This window comes from Arachis ipaensis, chromosome B2 (genome assembly GCF_059453495.1).
Source record: "Arachis ipaensis isolate K30076 ecotype BB chromosome B2, ASM5945349v1, whole genome shotgun sequence".
In the NCBI taxonomy this organism is placed as follows: domain Eukaryota; kingdom Viridiplantae; phylum Streptophyta; class Magnoliopsida; order Fabales; family Fabaceae; genus Arachis; species Arachis ipaensis.
In genome coordinates this window covers 10138920-10157823 of record NC_142437.1, presented here as the reverse complement: position 1 = coordinate 10157823, position 18904 = coordinate 10138920, and the positions used below count along the sequence as shown (strand labels likewise).

The window sequence follows — 18904 nt, the reverse complement described above, 5'->3', positions numbered from 1 at the left end:
ATTTGTATTCATTAAATTTATATTTATTTTGTATGAAAACAAGTTTATTTTGCAATGAAAAAATCTAAAAAAATTCTATTTTACCTTACTAACGGATTTACAGATAGATTTTCTGTCTGTATTCAGAGTGTGGGATGATTTTCCAAGATTCAAATTACAGATGTAAAATTTGTCGGAAAATCTGTCTGTAATTACCGATGGAAAATCTGTTTGTAATTACAAAGCGAAAATCCGTCGGAAAATTCGTCTATAATTACCGACGAAAAATCTGTCTGAAAGTTTGACGTTTTAGGGAAATGGATGGAGAATTTATAGAGGAAAAATCCGTCGGTAACTGGTAAAAATTTGTCGGTAAATAATTTCCAACGAAGCTCTTACAGAGGGACAAAATATGTCAATAATTTCGTCGGTAACCAAAAATCCGTTTGTAATAAAGACTAAATCTATCTGTATGACATATGCTTAGCAGTATCTATTTGGTATGATTTTCTAAATGTGGACCGAGACTTTTAATCAATTACAATTTTTGAGTCGGATGGAAATAATACTTATAAGAGATTTTAACGATCAAATTACTCTAGATTCAAGATTAGATAACATATTTTAAGATCGTGTTTATTTATAGATATGAAACACTAAAATAAAAATATAAAATTATATTTAGTAGATAAAATATGAATAAAAATATTATATTCAGAAATTTTGAATTAGTATATTTTGTGTCTATTCTGACAAAAAAATACATAATAAATATTAATAATAAGAGATACAATTTATTTTTTATTTTTTTAATTAATTTTATATTTTTTATTATTATATTTTTTCTCAAAATTTTTAAATTAAAAAAAAGAATAAATTAGATTTATAAATTTATTTTATAATTTTTCCCAAGAGCGGCATACATAGCCTTGGTACCCTCTAAAAAATGCGCAATAACTAACATATTAACGAACTATTTATATGCATCATTATCAGACCAAATTAACATGTCAAATAGCATTAACTGTTGGCAATAATCTCTAGTCAACTTCTTATTAGTAGTAATTCATGCTAAGAAATAATTTATAATAAAAATATAAGTAGAGTTAATTTTACATAAAATTAATAATAAAAAATTATTAAATAATTTAATTAAATTTTTATTTAATAATTTTTAATTATCAATTTAACATCTCACCTGATTTTCACTATAATCTATATAAAAGGCTAACTTCTTAATTAAAGGTTATAAAACTGAAACAAATTAATCAACTTAAAAACTCGAAACAAACTATACTCAAATTGAATGTTATCTCAGCAAACTTGTAAGACGGAAATCATGGCAAGTGGCATACATGCATGGAAATAGTGCTCATGATATCTTCTTCTCTGATTTCTCCGTTAGAAACGAACAAAGCCTCAAATTAAAGATGGAACAAGCACAACAAAAGTAAAGTACAACACCATTTTCTTGTAGTATTCTTGCTGGAGACACTACCATTTTCAATGCTCTTTTTTTTTATATACTTTATCCCACTTCAAACCCTATTTGGTGTTAAACAGGATCTGTTTCGTTTTAGTTTTTATTTTCAGTATTTTTTTTCTAAGAAAAATAGAGTTACATTAGTTTCCAAATTAATCAGATATGCAGTTGTGAGTGGAGCAAACAAAGGAATTGGAATAGAAATAGTAAGGCAATTAGCTTCAAATGGAGTGAAGGTTGTGTTGACTTCAAGAGATGAGAAGAGAGGCCTTCATGCTTTGGAAACTCTCAAAGATCTCTCTCATCTTGTCCTCTTTCACCACCTTGATGTTGCTGTTCCTGCTAGTGTGGATTCTCTTGCAAATTTCATCAAATCCGAATTTGGAAAACTCCACATTTTGGTAACTTGACAAATTAAATTCCATATATATATATATCACTTTCTTTTTCTTTTTTTTTTTGTTTGCATGAAAGGGGATACAAAATGAATTATGTGAAAATAAATTTTCCATGTTTGCATTTTTCTACTCAGACATAAGTTTCATTGACTTAGTCAACTATATATATATTTGGGATTTTCTTATTTATTTTCATGTTTGTTAGTTGCATGTTAAGGATTTTTTTCCCTTACAATTCCACTAAAAAAATGTAATTGACGAATTTGTTCTGAATTAATAAATTAAACTTCTCGTATGAAGCTCTGCATGCTAAGAGGTTTAATTACTATCGAGTCATGTTTAGGGTTTATGTTATTAATTTTGGATACTAACCAGGAATGAGTTCATTGCCTTAATTAATAGCCTTGACTTGGTAGCTTTCAATTGAAATGGATTCTATCTTTTTCCTTGTCATATATATTGATATTTGAATATTATTCTTGAAGAAAAGAATTGCATTTCGTAGATCAACAATGCAGGGATTGGTGGACTTGTGATTAAGGACAATGATTTGGTCCCTCAAGTGTTATTGAAAAGCAGGGTAAGAATTTTACACCCAGTTTGGTTCATATTTTTTCATTTTTCAACATTTTCTATTTTAGAATTTAAAAAATATAAACCAAACACAAGCTAAGATGTTTTCTTAGTATATTGAATTGGGTGAAATTTTTAGGAATTATCAGATGATGTAATAGAGAAAGCCGGAATCGTTCAAACATTCGAGCTAGATGAAGAATGCTTGCAAATAAATTATTATGGTGCTAAAAGAATATCTGAAGCCCTTCTCCCTCTTCTCCAATTATCTGAATCACCAAGAATTATGAATGTATCATCCTCCCTAGGAAAGTTAAAGGTAGGATACTCTCTTTGTTTGTTTGTGTTTTTTTTTTTAAAGTTAATTATTCTAATAATCTCTATAATTTTACTAATTATGTGATTAGATTCTTATAGTTTAAAAATTTGTGATTAGATCATTATATTAGGTAAAAATTTGTAATTAAATCTTTACTAATGATTATTTTTTAGAAAAAAACACGCTAATGCTAAAAAAAGACCGAATGAAAATTTTTTATCTAATATAGAGACTCAATAGTCAATACAAACTTTTAAACTATAAGGATCTAATTAAAATTTTGATGAAATTATGGAAACCAACAGAATAATTAAACTTTCTTTTAAAAAAATTAGTAGATCTTAGATTGTTTCGCTAAATTTGGTTGTTGCTCTACTAATAAGCGTATTTTATTACTTTTTATTCTCCATTACTATTTTATGATTCTGTTTTGTAACTCTCATTATTATTGCTTTTCATGTCTAATAATTCAGCGTGTATAAAATGAATGGGCTAAAGGAATCTTGGGTGATGCTGAAAACCTTACAGAAGAGAGAGTTGATGAAGTGTTGAATGAATTTCTGAAAGATTTCAAAGAAGGGTGTTTAGAAAGAAAAGGATCGCCTAAGGTTCTTGGTGCCTATATTCTCTCAAAAGCTGCTATGAATGCATATACAAAATTGTTGCTAAAAAGTGTGTCCCGGTTATGTTAAAACCGATATAACTGCCAATACTGGACTTTTAACGGCAGAACCCAGAAGAAGGTGCTGCTACTGCTGTCAAATTAGCATTGCTTTCAAATGCCTCTTCTGGCCTTTTCTAATTTCAGAGTGATGTTTCTTCATTCGAATTCAAGTGAGTTGGGTTATGTATACTCATTCTAATTCGACCACTGCAATCTGTTCTATAGCAGCTAGTTGAATCGTTGAGACGAAATTATCTGGAAATGAATGTAAGTCATCATGGAAACTCAACAGTTTGAGGAATAAGATGTTTTGGAGGTCCACTTGAAGTAGTCCAAAGTGAAGAATATGTAGAATTTTGAAGATCCTGTGTTTGAATATGTAGAATTTTCAAGATCATCTGCAAACATCTTCAGCTCGGGACAATGATAAACATCCATCTCTTTTAACTCAGGCCAATCTAGAATTTGCATCCCTGACCAAATGCACCTTAGAGCTGGCGATTCCCAAAGAGTCAAGGTGGTTAAGCAAGGGAACATCAAAAGCTCTTTATTATTTTCTTTCCCTGCAGTTATGACTTCATATTTTCCAAAAATTTCCTCTAACTTGACACAGTTTCTCACATCTAATTTTCGTATCTTGTTTTTGAAAACTGATGCGGGAAACAAACTTGTCATGCATTTACATTCATTAACAATGACTTTTTTAGAAATGGAAGCCTGAAACCACCTCTAGAAACTGACTTAGAAACTGTCATTATTCCATGCCTGAGACTAATCAATATTCCATCCTGTTGCTTAAAGTTGAAATCACTGAATATAAATTGTTCATCACTTCAGTTGATACAACCAAGTGTAGAAATTATTTCTCTTGGACATAATAAAATTTTATTTGGAGAAGGATCTTTATTTATTTATTACCTGACTTATAAACTGTCATACTGCAGCAGCATTAAGATCATGGTGGAAGACCGAATCATCACTCGAGTTGTAAGAAACTTGAATCCTTCTAGAAACTTGATTCGCAATACTCAACTTGCAACTCCTCAGGGCGTATTAATATTTTCGCTGACGTAGCAATGCCTCTGCCTCTGCCTCTGCCTCACATGATTCTATGTGCAATTCTTTCAGATTGGAGGAAGGCTATAGTACTAGTGTTATCAATTTCAGACATTCGACACAGCTGCTTTGACAAGTATACTATTCTAACCCATTGATGGATTGCAACACACATAATTTGAAGAGGTACAATTCTTTTTTAAGTTTCCAATAATCTCCTTATTACTAGCTTCATCTATTTTTGAGGGTTTCATCATAGTAATACCTTACTTCCATTGTTTCCAAGTTGGGTGTCTTCTCAAATAATTCAATTGGCACATTAGACTTATTATGCTCATCATCATTAAAACGGTAAAGTTTATTCAAACTCTCAAGATTTTCATCCTTACATTTTTTCAACCATGAACTTAAAGCTTGAGTGCATTTCCAACTAAGAGTCAAATTTTCCATCTTGGAAATATCCTATGACCAAAAGGGTTTATACTTACAAATAACTTTTTGAAGCTTGTAATTAAAAAAAGTAAGGGTGTACTGCTTTCTACCAAGGGACCTAAATGCTGCAGAAAAGTTCTAACAGTCTAAAATTATGTTGCCTATTATTATGTAGTTTTTCAATTGGTCACTTTTTTCTTTCTTTCTCCTTAAAAAAAATTAAAACCGATATTATAATTTCAAAAGTTAAATGAAGAATTTAAAACAACAAGCATGCTTTTCAAAACTGATGGTCTTATTGAGAATTGTATAATACATAGAATGTTACATTATACATTGGAAGTTAGAGTTGTCAGATGAAGCTAGGTCTAATTACTTAATGGGGCTATTAACTCTCTATTTCTGAATAGCTTTGGCATCTCTCTTTCCTTTGAAGTTCAGCAATATTGGTATCCCTTAGAACTAGAATTCGGATCATATTATTGACTCTCTTCTTTTAAGTTTTTCTTGATTCTTGAATACAGCTTTTATTTCTTTTGGTGTTTTGCACCTTTGAGCCTAGCCGTGACTCTAAGTGTTTTGTTTTCAAGTATTACCACCTGATACATAAACACCACAAGCACTTAATTGGGGGAACCCTTTGGATTCGAATTTAGCTTTGCTTAAATTCCCAAACAGTGGTGCTCAGAGCCTTAAGCGTACTCTTTAATAGCTTTGGGTCACGACTTTAAATGTTCAGTCTCAAGGATTACTTGACACTTTCACACCACAAGCATATAGTTAGGGAGAACAACTCTTTTGAGCTTTTTAGGCCAATTTTGACCCTCATAACCATTGATGCTCAAAGCCTTGGACTTTTTTTTTTTCGATTTTTTTTTTTTTTTGCTGTTTCTTTCAAGAATCAATCTTTTTGATATTTCAGAGAATTAATAATACTTCTCTAAATTCTTGTATCTCAAGAACCAATGTGCCCAACCCCAACATCAAGTATGCTCAGTTAATTCATACATTCAGAGAATAAAGATAAGGTCACCACATTAAAGTAATTAGAATAACTCATCATGTAACTCAAGATGTATTTTCCTATGTTGGCACCTTGGCCTCTTCTAACCATTTCCACACATTCAGCAAACCAGTCCCATCTCCAGTGAAGAAGAGTCCGCTAGGGCCTATATGAAAGGATCGAACTTCTTGTCTTGTAAATAGTCGACCTCTCTCTAGGAACCTGTAGAAGCAGACACAGTAAGTAGCTACAATAGTAAAAAAAACAAGCCCACAGTAAGTAGCTACAATATTAAAAAAAACAAGCCCAGTAAAAGTAGCAAGACAAGTAGATGAAAGATTAATCATCACTCACGTCGGCAATTCATACATACGAACTGAATTATCTTTGCACGAGCAGAACAATATTGGCTTGGCCTCTGCATCAGTCATCCCATACAGTCCAAGAACAGCCTATAATAACAAATAAAATAAAAATAACAAATAAAATAAAATAAAAATAAAAAAAATGAATTGGACAAACCAATCACCTCCTTCTTAAACAAAATCAAAACATCAGCTTAAAGACATATTTGTGAATAAACATATTTGTGAATAAACGTTAGCGGTTGAACAACTTACATTTTCGTGAGTGTGAGTGTATGTCACTTCTAGAGTTCCCTCCTTGGTGCACACCCAAACATTGACTGTGCAATCAGATGAACCCGATAACAAGTAATTCTCCCAGCAAATAAGTGATGTGACAACGTCGGTATGTCCGTTAAGTGTCATTGTGCACTGGAATGTATCAAGGTCCCAAACCTGTAGATAGCAGGGTAAGAAATTGCTTAGCTAAAGGGGAATAGTGTGCAAATTACATGAAGCATATAAATAAATAAACAAAAACACTACCTTAATGCTATGGTCCATGGATCCAGAGTAAAGCATCTTGTGACATCCAATAGCAAGACAAACCACTGGTTTGCTATGTCCACTTAGTGTTGCAACCATTTTGAAAGGAGACTCAAAGCTGCATCTCCAAGCATAAATAACACCATCCTGCAATTTAAATGGATTTTTTAAAAACTAATGGACAACAGAAGTAGCTGTCATAGTTCTAATCAGTAGCAAATGGCTAACTATAAACAAATCTTAAATCACTGCAAGCTAAGGTAATTTACCTCTGCTCCAGCAAGGAGGATATCATTGCCAACATTCAAGGAAAGGACTTGCCCTTTAGGTCCATCAAGAATAACATCTGCACCCGTCTGAATATTCCATGCCTGAACAAAACAACCACAATCAAATTATAAGTTTACAGTTAAAGCTCCTATACATAAGATACCATTATTACAATAAAACATACCTTCACAGCATTTTTCACACCGGCAAAAATCCATGGGCCCTCAGATATGAGTGAGGTAACTTGAGAATCAAGTTGGATCATGTTAACACAATGGCCAGTGTTGCAGTCCCATGCCCGAACTGTGCCGTCAGTGCTACCAGAAATAAGTTTGTTTGAACCAGCCGGCAGTGCAATGCCAGTGATTGCCTATAAACAAAATTTGAATATTAGCATAAACGAATCCAACTCAATGGCACTTTTAAATATTAGTAGAATGTTGCTCTTATGTAAAAGCGTGTCCTAGATTAGATTTGATACTCTTCGGCAAGGTGGGTAAGATTTCTAATATACATTTTCTAAGTGAATTTGATATAATATGCGTGTTGATGGCAATAAAATAAATGCTGTCTTGCTGTCTTGCTTAATACTTGAATGACAATAAAATAAATGCAGTGTATGTAAAATGTATTAGATTCCATTTCCATATCAATTTTAAACTAAGGATCTTCTATTCTAATTTATTCTAAGCTAGGCAAACACGGTTATTTTTATGTGAAGCAGGTGCTAAGCACTGGCCTAAAAAATTACGGCTCAATTTTCCAAAGTTAGTTCTTAATGTCTCTTATCATGGTTGCTTCTATAGAATGGATTCTTTAGATTTTAGAAACAAATATTGGGATTATAAGTTTATAACTAATACAATATAGACACCTATGCTTCGTGTTGAATTTTTTTTAATTTATTGCAACTTAGTTATGGCATCTCTGTAGTTTTTCACTTTTTGCTTATATTCAAATTTCCTTGCCCTCAAACTTATTTCAATTGCAATATTCACTTAACTTTTAAATTAAACCAAGACAAAATACACTAAACTGAATGTACTTTCAAATAATAAAAGGTGGAATCAGACATGTATATACCTTGTTGTGTTCATGAAGCTTTGCAAGCGTAGAAAACCCATCACCATAAAACCATGAATGCAAATTCTGACACAAGTCACCATGCACACAATTGTCAGTCATCCAAGATTTGCAAATACTGTGTGATTTATCCACAGAAGCCTTAGCAATAGTGGAAGCCTTAGCAATAGTGGCCACATCTTCCACGTCTGCAGTCTTTTCAATCAATACAGCCTTTTCTTCACACTTGGTTGGCTTCTCAACAGATATAGCTTCTGCTTCTGGTCTGCACTCAACAGCCTTTGGTGCACAATTTTCTGGCTTCTTCAAGGCCTTGGGTGCGCAATTTATTGCCTTCTTAGCAGAGGAACTGGCCAAGCCAACAGATATAGCTTCTGGTCTGCACTCAACAGCCTTTAGTGCACAATTTTCTGGCTTCTTGAAGGCCTTGGGTGTGCAATTTATTGCCTTCTTAGCAGAGGAACTGGCGATCTTCTCAACGGACGAATCGGGCTTCTTCGAATACTTATATGTCGTATTGGCATTATAGTATACATTGGATGGCGAGGTTGGTAAGCTATGTGAAAATTGACAAGGATTTCTGTTGCATCTCCCAGCCAGCCAATACTTGCATGTTGGTGGTGTTGTACGACGGAACCGTTCAGTCCTCTTTGTTGTTGTTATAATAGCCATGATACTACCAAATAAAACACAGTATTCCCATCAATAAGACCTTTCATTGCTTATTAATCTCTTCCAAAACTTAAACAACAACCCAATTAGAAGAAGCTGCAGAATCCATTCCCTCATCAAAACCCAAATTCTGTTACCCCAGTTCTCCATCAACCCAACTTAACACCACTTAAGTAAAATACAATATGAACACTAAGGAAGAAAATAAAGAAATTCCAAAGAAGAAGCAAACCTGAATTAAGAGTAGAATTGAGTTCGGAAAGTGCAATAAAACTAATAAGGATTAGAATCGCTGAATCAGAGTCGGAGAGATTCAGCGAAGAAGAGAGTGTTTGTATAGTAGTGTAAAGAAAAATTGGAAACCATATGAGGTCCTTTATTTATAGGTTTCGTTGACGGTGGGAAGAAAAATATTTCATAAGATCAGAAATTAAATTAAACCGAGAAAAAATCATCAATAAATATTAAATAGTATCATTATGAAATTCATTTATAGCTCAAAACTAATTCTGTTACATATTTTGTTCTCTAACTGATTTTTCGTTACATAGTTACTGCGACATGTACATTTAATGATATAAATATAATAAAAATATCTTGGTTCAATCATTCATCGTATATTTTTTTTTATAATACTTTAATTTTAGCATTTTTTTATGTTTTTGTCATTTTTACACCGATAAAAATGAGTTTATATTAAAAAATATTTTAAATTTAAACTAAACATTCTCTTTTTCAAATCTACACTATCCAATCCTAACAAAATTCAAGTGCACTTAATTAGTTAATTTACTCGTGATCGAAATCCTATTCTAAAACAATAACTGACAATTTGATAATGAAACAACTAAGTTGTTTTTTTGTTTCTTCAATCTAATAAAAAATTTGTATTTTATATATTTTCTCTATTATAATTCTATTTAATTATTTAAATTTTATACAAATAACAATTATTCAATATTCCATGATACAAATATAAAAGATAAAGTATTATATGCTTTTTATTTTAGAGAAGAAGTTTTTAATAACAACATACATATTACTCTTAAATTAACCACTTTATTATTGATATTTTTTTAAACTTGTTACTCTTTTTTTATTCATACTAGCAATTTACTCTTACGTTTACATGGATAAAATAAATAAAATAAATAGAGATCATTATAAGATGAATGTAAACTATATTTAAATTATTAATTGGTGTAAAAAAATAAAGGAATATCATTAGTGTTTAAAAAAATAATATAATATAATTTAATATAAAATAAAATAAAATATTATTTTAATTCTTAACGTTTAGATTAAATAACAAGAATTTAGTACATTATTGATATTTTTACAACATCACTTATGAATAATAATATAATATAATACTCTATAACATATTTTTTTTAATAGCAGTTTTTTTACTTGCTTAAAAATTTTCATATATTTTTAAACGAATCAATGTAATTTTATTTTTTATCCAAATAATATTTTAAATATGTTTTATATTTACGTCGTTGAGTCTTCATTTGTCTTTATTTTGCTAGTTGGCAAGAATAGTTATGAAAAGATCATAGGGATTTTGCCCAAAAAAAAAAGTAAAAGAAGTGGAGACGGAAAATAAAGTGTGTATGTAGAACAAATTCTCACTTCATGACTAATAGCGCACAATTTTTTGGGCGAGGTTTCAATTTAGTGGTAAATTTGATTAATGGTTAATTAACTTTGTCATTATTATTTAATATATAGTAAGTAGATATTTATGACAAGTGTATCGAATGACATATGCTTAGCAGTATCTATTTAGTATGATTTTCTAAATGTGGATCGAGACTTTTAATCAATTACAATTTTTGAGTTGGATGAAAATGATACTTATAAGAGATTTTAACGATCAAAATACTCTAGATTCAAGAAATATAAAAATTATAATTAGATAACATATTTTAAGATTGTGTTTATTTATAGATATAAAACACTAAAACAAAAATATACATAATAAACATTAATAATAAAAGACACAATTTATTTTTTATTTTTTTAATTATTTTTATTAATATTTTATAATTATATTTTTTTTCAAAATTTTTAAATTAAAAAATAAAAATAAATTAAAGTTTTATAATTTATTTTAATTTATTATCAAATAAAATATAATAATACTAATTTAATTAATTTTTTATTTAATAATTTTTAATTATCAATTTCACATCTCACCTTATTTTCACTATAATCTATATCTATAACAATATCTATAACAATATATAATGCCAATACTGAGTTTTTGGTGTCCAACTTTATGTTCTAATATTGCCCTTAACGATAGAAGTTCTCCGTACATACATGCATCAGTTACTTTAAATACAAAAACTTTCACCATTATTAACAACACATATTCTTCTATCTCATTTTCATTCTGTGTTTCCACTAATAACCGTAGAAATGCATAACCTCTTCTTCAATTCTTCATTCCAATAATTTATCCTTTTCAATTTTTCTTAATTCTCTTCTCTATTCTAAATGTGCTCCTTTGTTTATAACAATTAAATGGATGAGTTTTTGTGGTTTTTTGAACTAGATAATGATAATGCCAAATGTTGATTTTCGATGCCATGTATGAAAGAAGGAAAAGAATCATTAGCGGTGATAAATAATTTTTTATAGATCTTATCATTTTGTTTTGGGTATATTCTTTATGTGAGTACTTTATACCAACCTTTGGATCTCATTCTTCTGTTATAATTTTTTTTTAATCTCATTATTTGATTCGTAGTGCTTTTTCTCTTACGAACTAGATGCACTTCTTTGTATTTTTACTATTGCCATCATTTTCTTTCTTTCAACATCGTGATTGTATCGTCTCCATTTTTCTCTCGCCTCCATTCATTACAATTACAAATTATGTAATTATTACCTTTCAGTTAAATCTCATTTTTTTAAAAATTGTTTTGTATTGAATGATATTATTTTTTTATTTTTTAAATTATTGATTATGTAAAGTATTGTAATCAAAATTTGAGTACATAAATATTTATTTTTAAATTAAATTAAATAAATTATATAACAAAAAATTTAATGATTTTGTATTTCACAATATTGTTTAATATACAACTTGATTATTTGATAAGTTTAATTTTGATGGTGTTACGTAATTAGATGCACGTGAAACTATTTTACACTAATAGAATATTAAAATTAAATTCTTATTATTTGATTGACATAAAAAAGACGCAACAAAAAAAATTGCACCTACCAATAATTTGTTTAAATATGTTTGTACCTATCAATGATCAATTGAAAAAGTCTAAAATTTTGTTAAATCCATTGTTTTTCTTTTTTAAATTACTTCACATGGAATAATATTATTTTTTTAATTTTTAAATTATTAATTATACAGAGTATTATATTTAAAATTTGTGTATATAAATATTTATTTTTAAATTAAATTAAAATAAATGAATTATATTACAAAACATAATTTATTTTGACTTCTATAATATCATTTATTTGACATATAGCACTGGTTATTTGATTAACATATAAAAGATGTATAATTACAATAGGGTAAAGAGAAAGTGAAAGGAGAAGAAAAAAAAAACGAAAAAAATAAAGTAATATAATAATGGCAATAAGACGATGACATGTGTATAGAGAATAATAATAAGAGAAAGAACAGTGTTTGATATGATAAGGGGATATAATAAAAATGATAAATTAATAATTTTAAAAAATAATAAAATTTAAAAAAATTTAAAAAATTAAATATAAAATTAAAAAAATATTTTTTATCAATTGAAATCATGCATAAAGATAAAGAGTGCTTTGAATATAAATTTTTATCTCGATTTCAAATTAAATACTATTAAAAATAAATAATTAAATTTAATAACGTTTATAAATAGTTAATTTATAAATAATGTTTCTAAATTTTTATTTTCATTTTGTTACATATAATTTTTAATTGAATAATCTTGAAGCGTTGATATATTTATTTTTATAATCAATAAATCTGACAGTTTTTCAAGACTTAAAGAAGTTATTGATAAGGAGATGTATGATAAATTAAGAAGGATTTTTTTCAGATACATAATTTTTATACTCTCCTATTTTATTTATTAATTATTCTTATAGTTTGATATTTAAAAACAAAAAAATAAGCATTCTCATTTGTTCTATTTTTTTATTATTTATAAAAAAAGTGAAGGTCTCTCCATATTTAAATTTATATTTTGGCCTATCACTTAAAAAAGATGAAAATAAATATGAATATCTATGATATTTAAATAAAAATTATCTTTTATAAATAACTAATATGTATTTTTGTTACGACCTTACTTGAACAGGATCTGTTCTATAGGCTTATAGGCTCGTACATCTGTATCCTTGAGTTTTAAGGAGACAGGAACCAAAATATGTATTTTTGTTTATATATACTCTTTTTAAATTCAGAATAATAATATTATCATTATTTTTTGAATATATTTTAGTTTATAGTAATTTTAATTTTAATAAAATATAATATAAATAAAATTACATCAACATTAAAATAAAAAATTATTTATTTAATAAATTTAAAGAATAAATGGTATATTAACCAAAAAAATAAAATTAATTTCTTAAAAACAATAAAAAAATCGCCGAAGGCTAAGCTAACTTCTTAATTAACGGTTATAAAACTGAAACAAATTAATCAACTTAAAACTCGAAACAAACTATACTCAAAATTGATTGTTATCTCAGCAAACTTGTAAGAGGGAAATCATGGCAAGTGGCATACATGCATGGAAATAGTGCTCATCATATCTTCTTCTCTGATTTCTCCGTTAGAAACGAACAGTCGACAAAGCCTCAAATTAAAGATGGAACAAGCACAACAAAAGTAAAGTACAACACCATTTTCTTGTAGTATTCTTGCTGGAGACACTACCATTTTCAATGCTCTTTTTTTTATATACTTCATCCCACTTCAAACCCTATTTGATGTTAAACAGGATCTGTTTCGTTTTAGTTTTTATTTTCAGTATTTTTTTTCTAAGAAAAATAAAGTTACATTATTTTCCAAATTAATCAGATATGCAGTTGTGAGTGGAGCAAACAAAGGAATTGGAATAGAAATAGTAAGGCAATTAGCTTCAAATGGAGTGAAGGTTGTGTTGACTTCAAGAGATGAGAAGAGAGGCCTTCATGCTTTGGAAACTCTCAAAGATCTCTCTCATCTTATCCTCTTTCACCAGCTTGATGTTGCTGATCCTGCTAGTGTGGATTCTCTTGCAAATTTCATCAAATCCGAATTTGGAAAACTCCACATTTTGGTAACTTGACAAATTAAATTCCATATATATATAGCACTTTCTTTTTCTTTTTTGTTTGCATGGAAGGGGATACAAGATGAATTATGTGAAAATAAAATTTCCATGTTTGCATTTTTCTACTCAGAAATAAGTTTCGTTGATTTAGTCAACTATATATATATAAATTTTCTATTGTATGATTTGGGATTTTCTCATTTATTTTCATGTTTGTTAGTTGCATGTTAAGGATTTTTTTTTTCTTACAATTCCACTAAAAAAATGAAATTGACTAATTTGTTCTGAATGTAATAAATTAAACTTCTCGTATGAAGCTCTGCATGCTAACCAGGGTTTACTATCAAGTCATGTTTAGGGTTTATGTTATTCATTTTGGATACCAACCAGGAATGAGTTCATTGCCTTAATTAATAACCTTGACTTGGTAGCTTTCAATTGAAATGGATTCTATCTTTTTCCTTGTCATATATATTGATATTTGAATATTATTCTTGAAGAAAAGAATTGCATTTTGTAGATCAACAATGCAGGGATTGGTGGACTTGTGATTAAGGACAATGATTGGGTCCCTCAAGTGTTATTGAAAAGCAGGGTAAGAACTTTACACCCAGTTTGATTCATATTTTTTTTTTCAACATTTTCTATTTTAGAATTTAAAAAATATAAACCAAACACAAGCTAAGATGTTTTCTTAGTATATTGAATTGGGTGAAATTTTTAGGAATTATCCAATGATGTAATAGAGAAAGCCGGAATCATTCAAACATTCGAGCTAGCTGAAGAATGCTTGCAAATAAATTATTATGGTGCTAAAAGAACATCTGAAGCCCTTCTCCCTCTTCTCCAATTATCTGAATCACCAAGAATTGTGAATGTATCATCCTCCCTAGGAAAGTTAAAGGTAGGATACTCTCTTTGTTTGTGTTTTTTTAAGGTTTAATTATCTAATAATCTCTATAGTTTTACCAATTATGTGATTAGATTTTTATTGTTTAAAAATTTATAATTAGATCTTTATATTAGGTAAAAATTTGTAATTAAATCTTTACTAATGATTATTTTTCAGAAAAAAACATGCTAATGCTAAAATATCTGCTTTTAGAATATTCCATATTCATTCTACATCAAACACAAAATCAAATATTTAAAATAAAATTGATTTTTTTAAACAAAAAGTAGTTAAAAAAGACCGAATAGAAAGTTTTTATCTAATATAGAGACTCAATAATCAATACAGACTTTTAAACTATAAAGATTTAATTAAAATTTTGATGAAATTATGGAAACTAACAAAAAAATTAAACCTTAGCTTTTTTTTTAAAAAAAAAGTTAGTAGATCTTAGATTGCTTTGCTAAATTTGGTTGTTGCTCTACTAATAGGCTTATTTTATTACTTTTTATTCTCCATTACTATTTTATGATTCTGTTTTGTCACTCTTATTATTATTGCTTTCCATGTCTAATAATTCAGCGTGTGTCAAATGAATGGGCTAAAGGAATCTTGGGTGATGCTGAAAACCTTACAGAAGAGAGAGTTGATGAAGTGTTGAATGAATTTCTGAAAGATTTCAAAGAAGGGTGTTTAGAAAGAAAAGGATGGCCTAAGGTTCTTGGTGCCTATATTATCTCAAAAGCTGCAATGAATGCATATACAAGAATTGTTGCTAAAAAGTACCCTACTATATGCATCAATAGTGTGTGTCCAGGTTATGTTAAAACTGATATAACTGCCAATACTGGATTTTTAACGGCAGAAGAAGGTGCTGCTAGTCCTGTCAAATTAGCATTGCTTTCAAATGCCTCTTCTGGCCTTTTCTATTCTCAGAATGAAGTTTCTTCATTCTAATCCAATTGAGTTGGGTTATGTATGCATTCTCATTTTCTTGTACCATTGAATATGGGGTATGACATCCAAATCTACAAACATAAGTCTCGTATTTCATAATTCAATTGCGAAGATCATGACATCCAAATCTACAAACATAAGTCTCGTAATGAATCTTCGTGTGCAACTACTTATTATTAGTATACTAATAAGACTATTATGAATATGAGAAGGGATAGGGAAACAATGATGATTGTAAACAATGACGTTGGGGGCTGGTTGGCGATCAAGCGATGGCTTGAAGAACCTAGGAGGTGACGATGATGTCCGACGCCAGCGAAAGGGGCTAGTTGGTGAGGCGGCGACGGCAGACGGTTTGGTAAATTAGTTGGTGCTTTGGTAAATTAGGGTATAATGAATAGTTAAAAATTTTTACATTACTGAAGGGAGATTTTTGCTTGGGTATTTTGGGTGGAGTGATTTTTTTTTTAACTTCATTTTGTCAAATTTTCAGTCTACTGTTTACGTTGTTCATAAATTCCATAAATTCTATTGTCTATCTAACCAATTTTTTTTTTGGTGACTCTACTTAGCGGAATTGTTATGAATAAAAGAAATTAGGTGATTTTTAGCCAACCTTTTTATAAACAGAGGTAGTTACTCTCTATGATGTATTCAATTGTCTTTAGTAGAATTTAATTGTGTCACTATAATTAATTAACATTAACCATCTCTTCCTCCTTACTTTTAAAAATTAAATAACTCAACTATAGTGAAACTTTTTTTCAAATTAAAAGAATTTCCAAATAAGTGTCAATTTGTAATTTTTAAATTTTATTTTTTAAATCATCCAATTTATAAATTAGTTTTGACCAAAAAAAAAAAAAAACAAACAGTAAAAATAATGGTGTATATGCATTGCTACTGTATAATCCTGCATGAGGCTCATAAAAATATTTTGAAATTTAATAATGTTATCTTAATTGATTATGCTTAATATAGTAGAATTTAAGTTGGATATATGTTGATGTGGTGTTCTATTAGTATACTTTTTATGTTTAACAGTTTTTTTGTATTCTCTCACCTGATATGAATTTACTCATTTTAAAAATTTAAGTTGATAAGAAAAAGTAACACTAATAATATATATCTAATATTTCTCTTTAAGTAAGAATCTCTTTTTTGGATTTGCTTGATTTGCTATTTTTTTTTTTACTTTATTAAAATTCACTAAATATCGAACTCTTGAACTTTCCAACACGTACCTTCACACTCTTGACACAATCATCTAACTTCTGTACATATATAAACTAATGCTGTAATAATCCCAATTCAATTTTTGTAAACCTGTTCACCTTCAATAGACACTGCTGAATAGCTTTCTTCTCTTCTTCACTCCTCTCTTTGTTCTCTCTGCTCTTCTACCAGCTTTCACTGCACTTTGATTTCTCTTATTCACCAAGTCATTGATCCCTTACACACCCCTATATAGGGGTGTCCATGGATCAGATCGTATCCGCAGATTCGCTGTAAATATCCGCAGATCCGCGGTAAATATCCGCATCCGATCCGAAAATTGCGAATACGATCTGATCCGCAAATTGATCGGATTGGATCGGATCCGATCTGCACCGGATCGGATCGGATCCAATCCGCACCCTTTGCGGATCGGATGGCGGATATCTGCTCTACAACCACGTATCCGATCTGCGGATCCGCAGATCCGCACAATAATAATTAAAAAATAAATAAATATATATGTTTGGTATTATATTTACTTGTTTGTATGTTTTAGTTAGTAATTATTATTCATATATTGTATTATTTTATTTTTGTTATTTAGAGAGAGTTTGATTAAAAATATTTTAGGAATAAATAAGTTTAAAAGTATGAAAGAAATATTTTTATCGAATTCTTTTACATAGAAATATGATTAAAAAGAGAAGGTTTAATTATGCGGATATATCCGATATCCGATATCCGATCCGCAAATGTGCGGATCAGATCGGATCCGGCACTAAAAAGTGCGGATATCATATCCGATCCGATCCGATGGAAATTGTGCGGATGTAATCAAATTTTCGGCCATATCCAATCCGATCCGATCCGGGGACACCCTACCCAGATATATGAAACTGGTGAGTGACAACTATCCAAAAAAACAAAAAAAAAGAGAACAATATCCAGAATAAATGGATTTACAAGGAGAGCACAACCTTTGTAATTAGGAGATTACAATTTACAAGGGATGCAAATGTTTCAATTTCTCTTATCCCATGTTTTTCCTTTTCAGCATATGCTTCCTTATCTTTTTCATTTTGTTTTTTGTATTTTGAACTTTTTAACCCTTTTGATTTTTTGTTTGTGATAACAATTTGGTAAAATTACGAAATGAGTCTTTTTGAAAATTATTATAATTTGTAAAATAAATTTTACCATAGTTTAGTGATTTAGTTTTTAAAATTAAAATTAAAATTAACATTAATCAATAAGTATAATAACACAATTAAATTTTATCAATAACAATTTAATAATTAAATATGTTATAGGGAGTAGAGTTGGCTAAATTATTACCACATATGTTGTGTAGTTGTGTGGAACATCAGATGTAAAATATCATTTATTATTTTTTGTGATGTGAATCAGCTTCCTCTGTTTTTGGTAGATGAATTGATTCTTGGGTATACTTTTAGGTTGCCAACTTTGCTATGGCTAATCCAAATTGAATTATGCACGTGACTATGACTATGACTATGTGGAACCATGCTTAAGCCATACCGAGTCACTCTCCACTAATTTGAGGATGGAGACTAATCTACCACCTGTCATTGTTGAATGCATGAATTTGAACTCTATAATAATAATAATAATAATAATAATAATAATAATAATAATAATAATAATAATGTTGTGCTCCTCATCCCCTTTCAAATGCAGGCATGTGCTCTCTGAGCGTCTGTTTT

The 18904-nt window shown here is 29.2% G+C and overlaps 2 protein-coding genes and 1 pseudogene across 4 annotated transcripts; 2 read left to right on the top strand and 1 right to left on the bottom strand.

Moving 5' to 3' along the window:
* Positions 1-1287: 1287 nt before the first annotated feature.
* On the top strand, positions 1288-5857 carry LOC107624835 ((+)-neomenthol dehydrogenase-like; annotated as a pseudogene). The gene is made up of 7 exons (XR_015905121.1): positions 1288-1429; positions 1623-1863; positions 2366-2440; positions 2573-2752; positions 3226-3933; positions 4361-4403; positions 4545-5857. The product of XR_015905121.1 is annotated as a (+)-neomenthol dehydrogenase-like (transcript).
* LOC107628169 ((+)-neomenthol dehydrogenase) lies at positions 4386-16097 on the top strand. 2 transcript variants are annotated; one of them, XM_088504771.1, is made up of 6 exons: positions 4386-4403; positions 4545-4658; positions 13879-14119; positions 14634-14708; positions 14838-15017; positions 15588-16097. In XM_088504771.1, exons 2-6 carry the CDS (start codon positions 4630-4632, stop codon positions 15960-15962), a joined length of 900 nt encoding a protein of 299 aa, XP_088360897.1. In that variant the 5' UTR covers positions 4386-4403; positions 4545-4629; the 3' UTR covers positions 15963-16097. The 2 variants fall into 2 exon arrangements, with proteins under 2 accessions (XP_088360897.1, XP_016186447.1); XM_016330961.3 differs by lacking the exons at positions 4386-4403; positions 4545-4658 and adding an exon at positions 13533-13686.
* On the bottom strand, positions 5988-8870 carry LOC107624831 (zinc finger CCCH domain-containing protein 48-like). The gene is made up of 7 exons (XM_016327298.3): positions 8151-8870; positions 7252-7437; positions 7067-7168; positions 6798-6944; positions 6528-6707; positions 6262-6359; positions 5988-6129 (listed from the first exon to the last, which is right to left on the bottom strand). Exons 1-7 carry the CDS (start codon positions 8820-8822, stop codon positions 5988-5990), a joined length of 1527 nt encoding a protein of 508 aa, XP_016182784.2. The 5' UTR covers positions 8823-8870.
* Positions 16098-18904: the final 2807 nt, after the last annotated feature.

Coding starts and splice junctions, on each gene's coding strand:
- LOC107628169 (XM_016330961.3), top strand. CDS start 13,589: ATGGAAATAGTGCTCATCATATCTTCTTCTCTGATTTCTCCGTTAGAA. Junction 13,687..13,878: donor ATGGAACAAGCACAACAAAA/GTAAAGTACAAC, acceptor CAAATTAATCAG/ATATGCAGTTGTGAGTGGAG. Junction 15,018..15,587: donor CCTCCCTAGGAAAGTTAAAG/GTAGGATACTCT, acceptor CTAATAATTCAG/CGTGTGTCAAATGAATGGGC.
- LOC107624831 (XM_016327298.3), bottom strand. CDS start 8,822: ATGGCTATTATAACAACAACAAAGAGGACTGAACGGTTCCGTCGTACA. Junction 7,438..8,150: donor AGCTTCATGAACACAACAAG/GTATATACATGT, acceptor TTTTGTTTATAG/GCAATCACTGGCATTGCACT. Junction 6,708..6,797: donor CCATGGACCATAGCATTAAG/GTAGTGTTTTTG, acceptor TGCTATCTACAG/GTTTGGGACCTTGATACATT.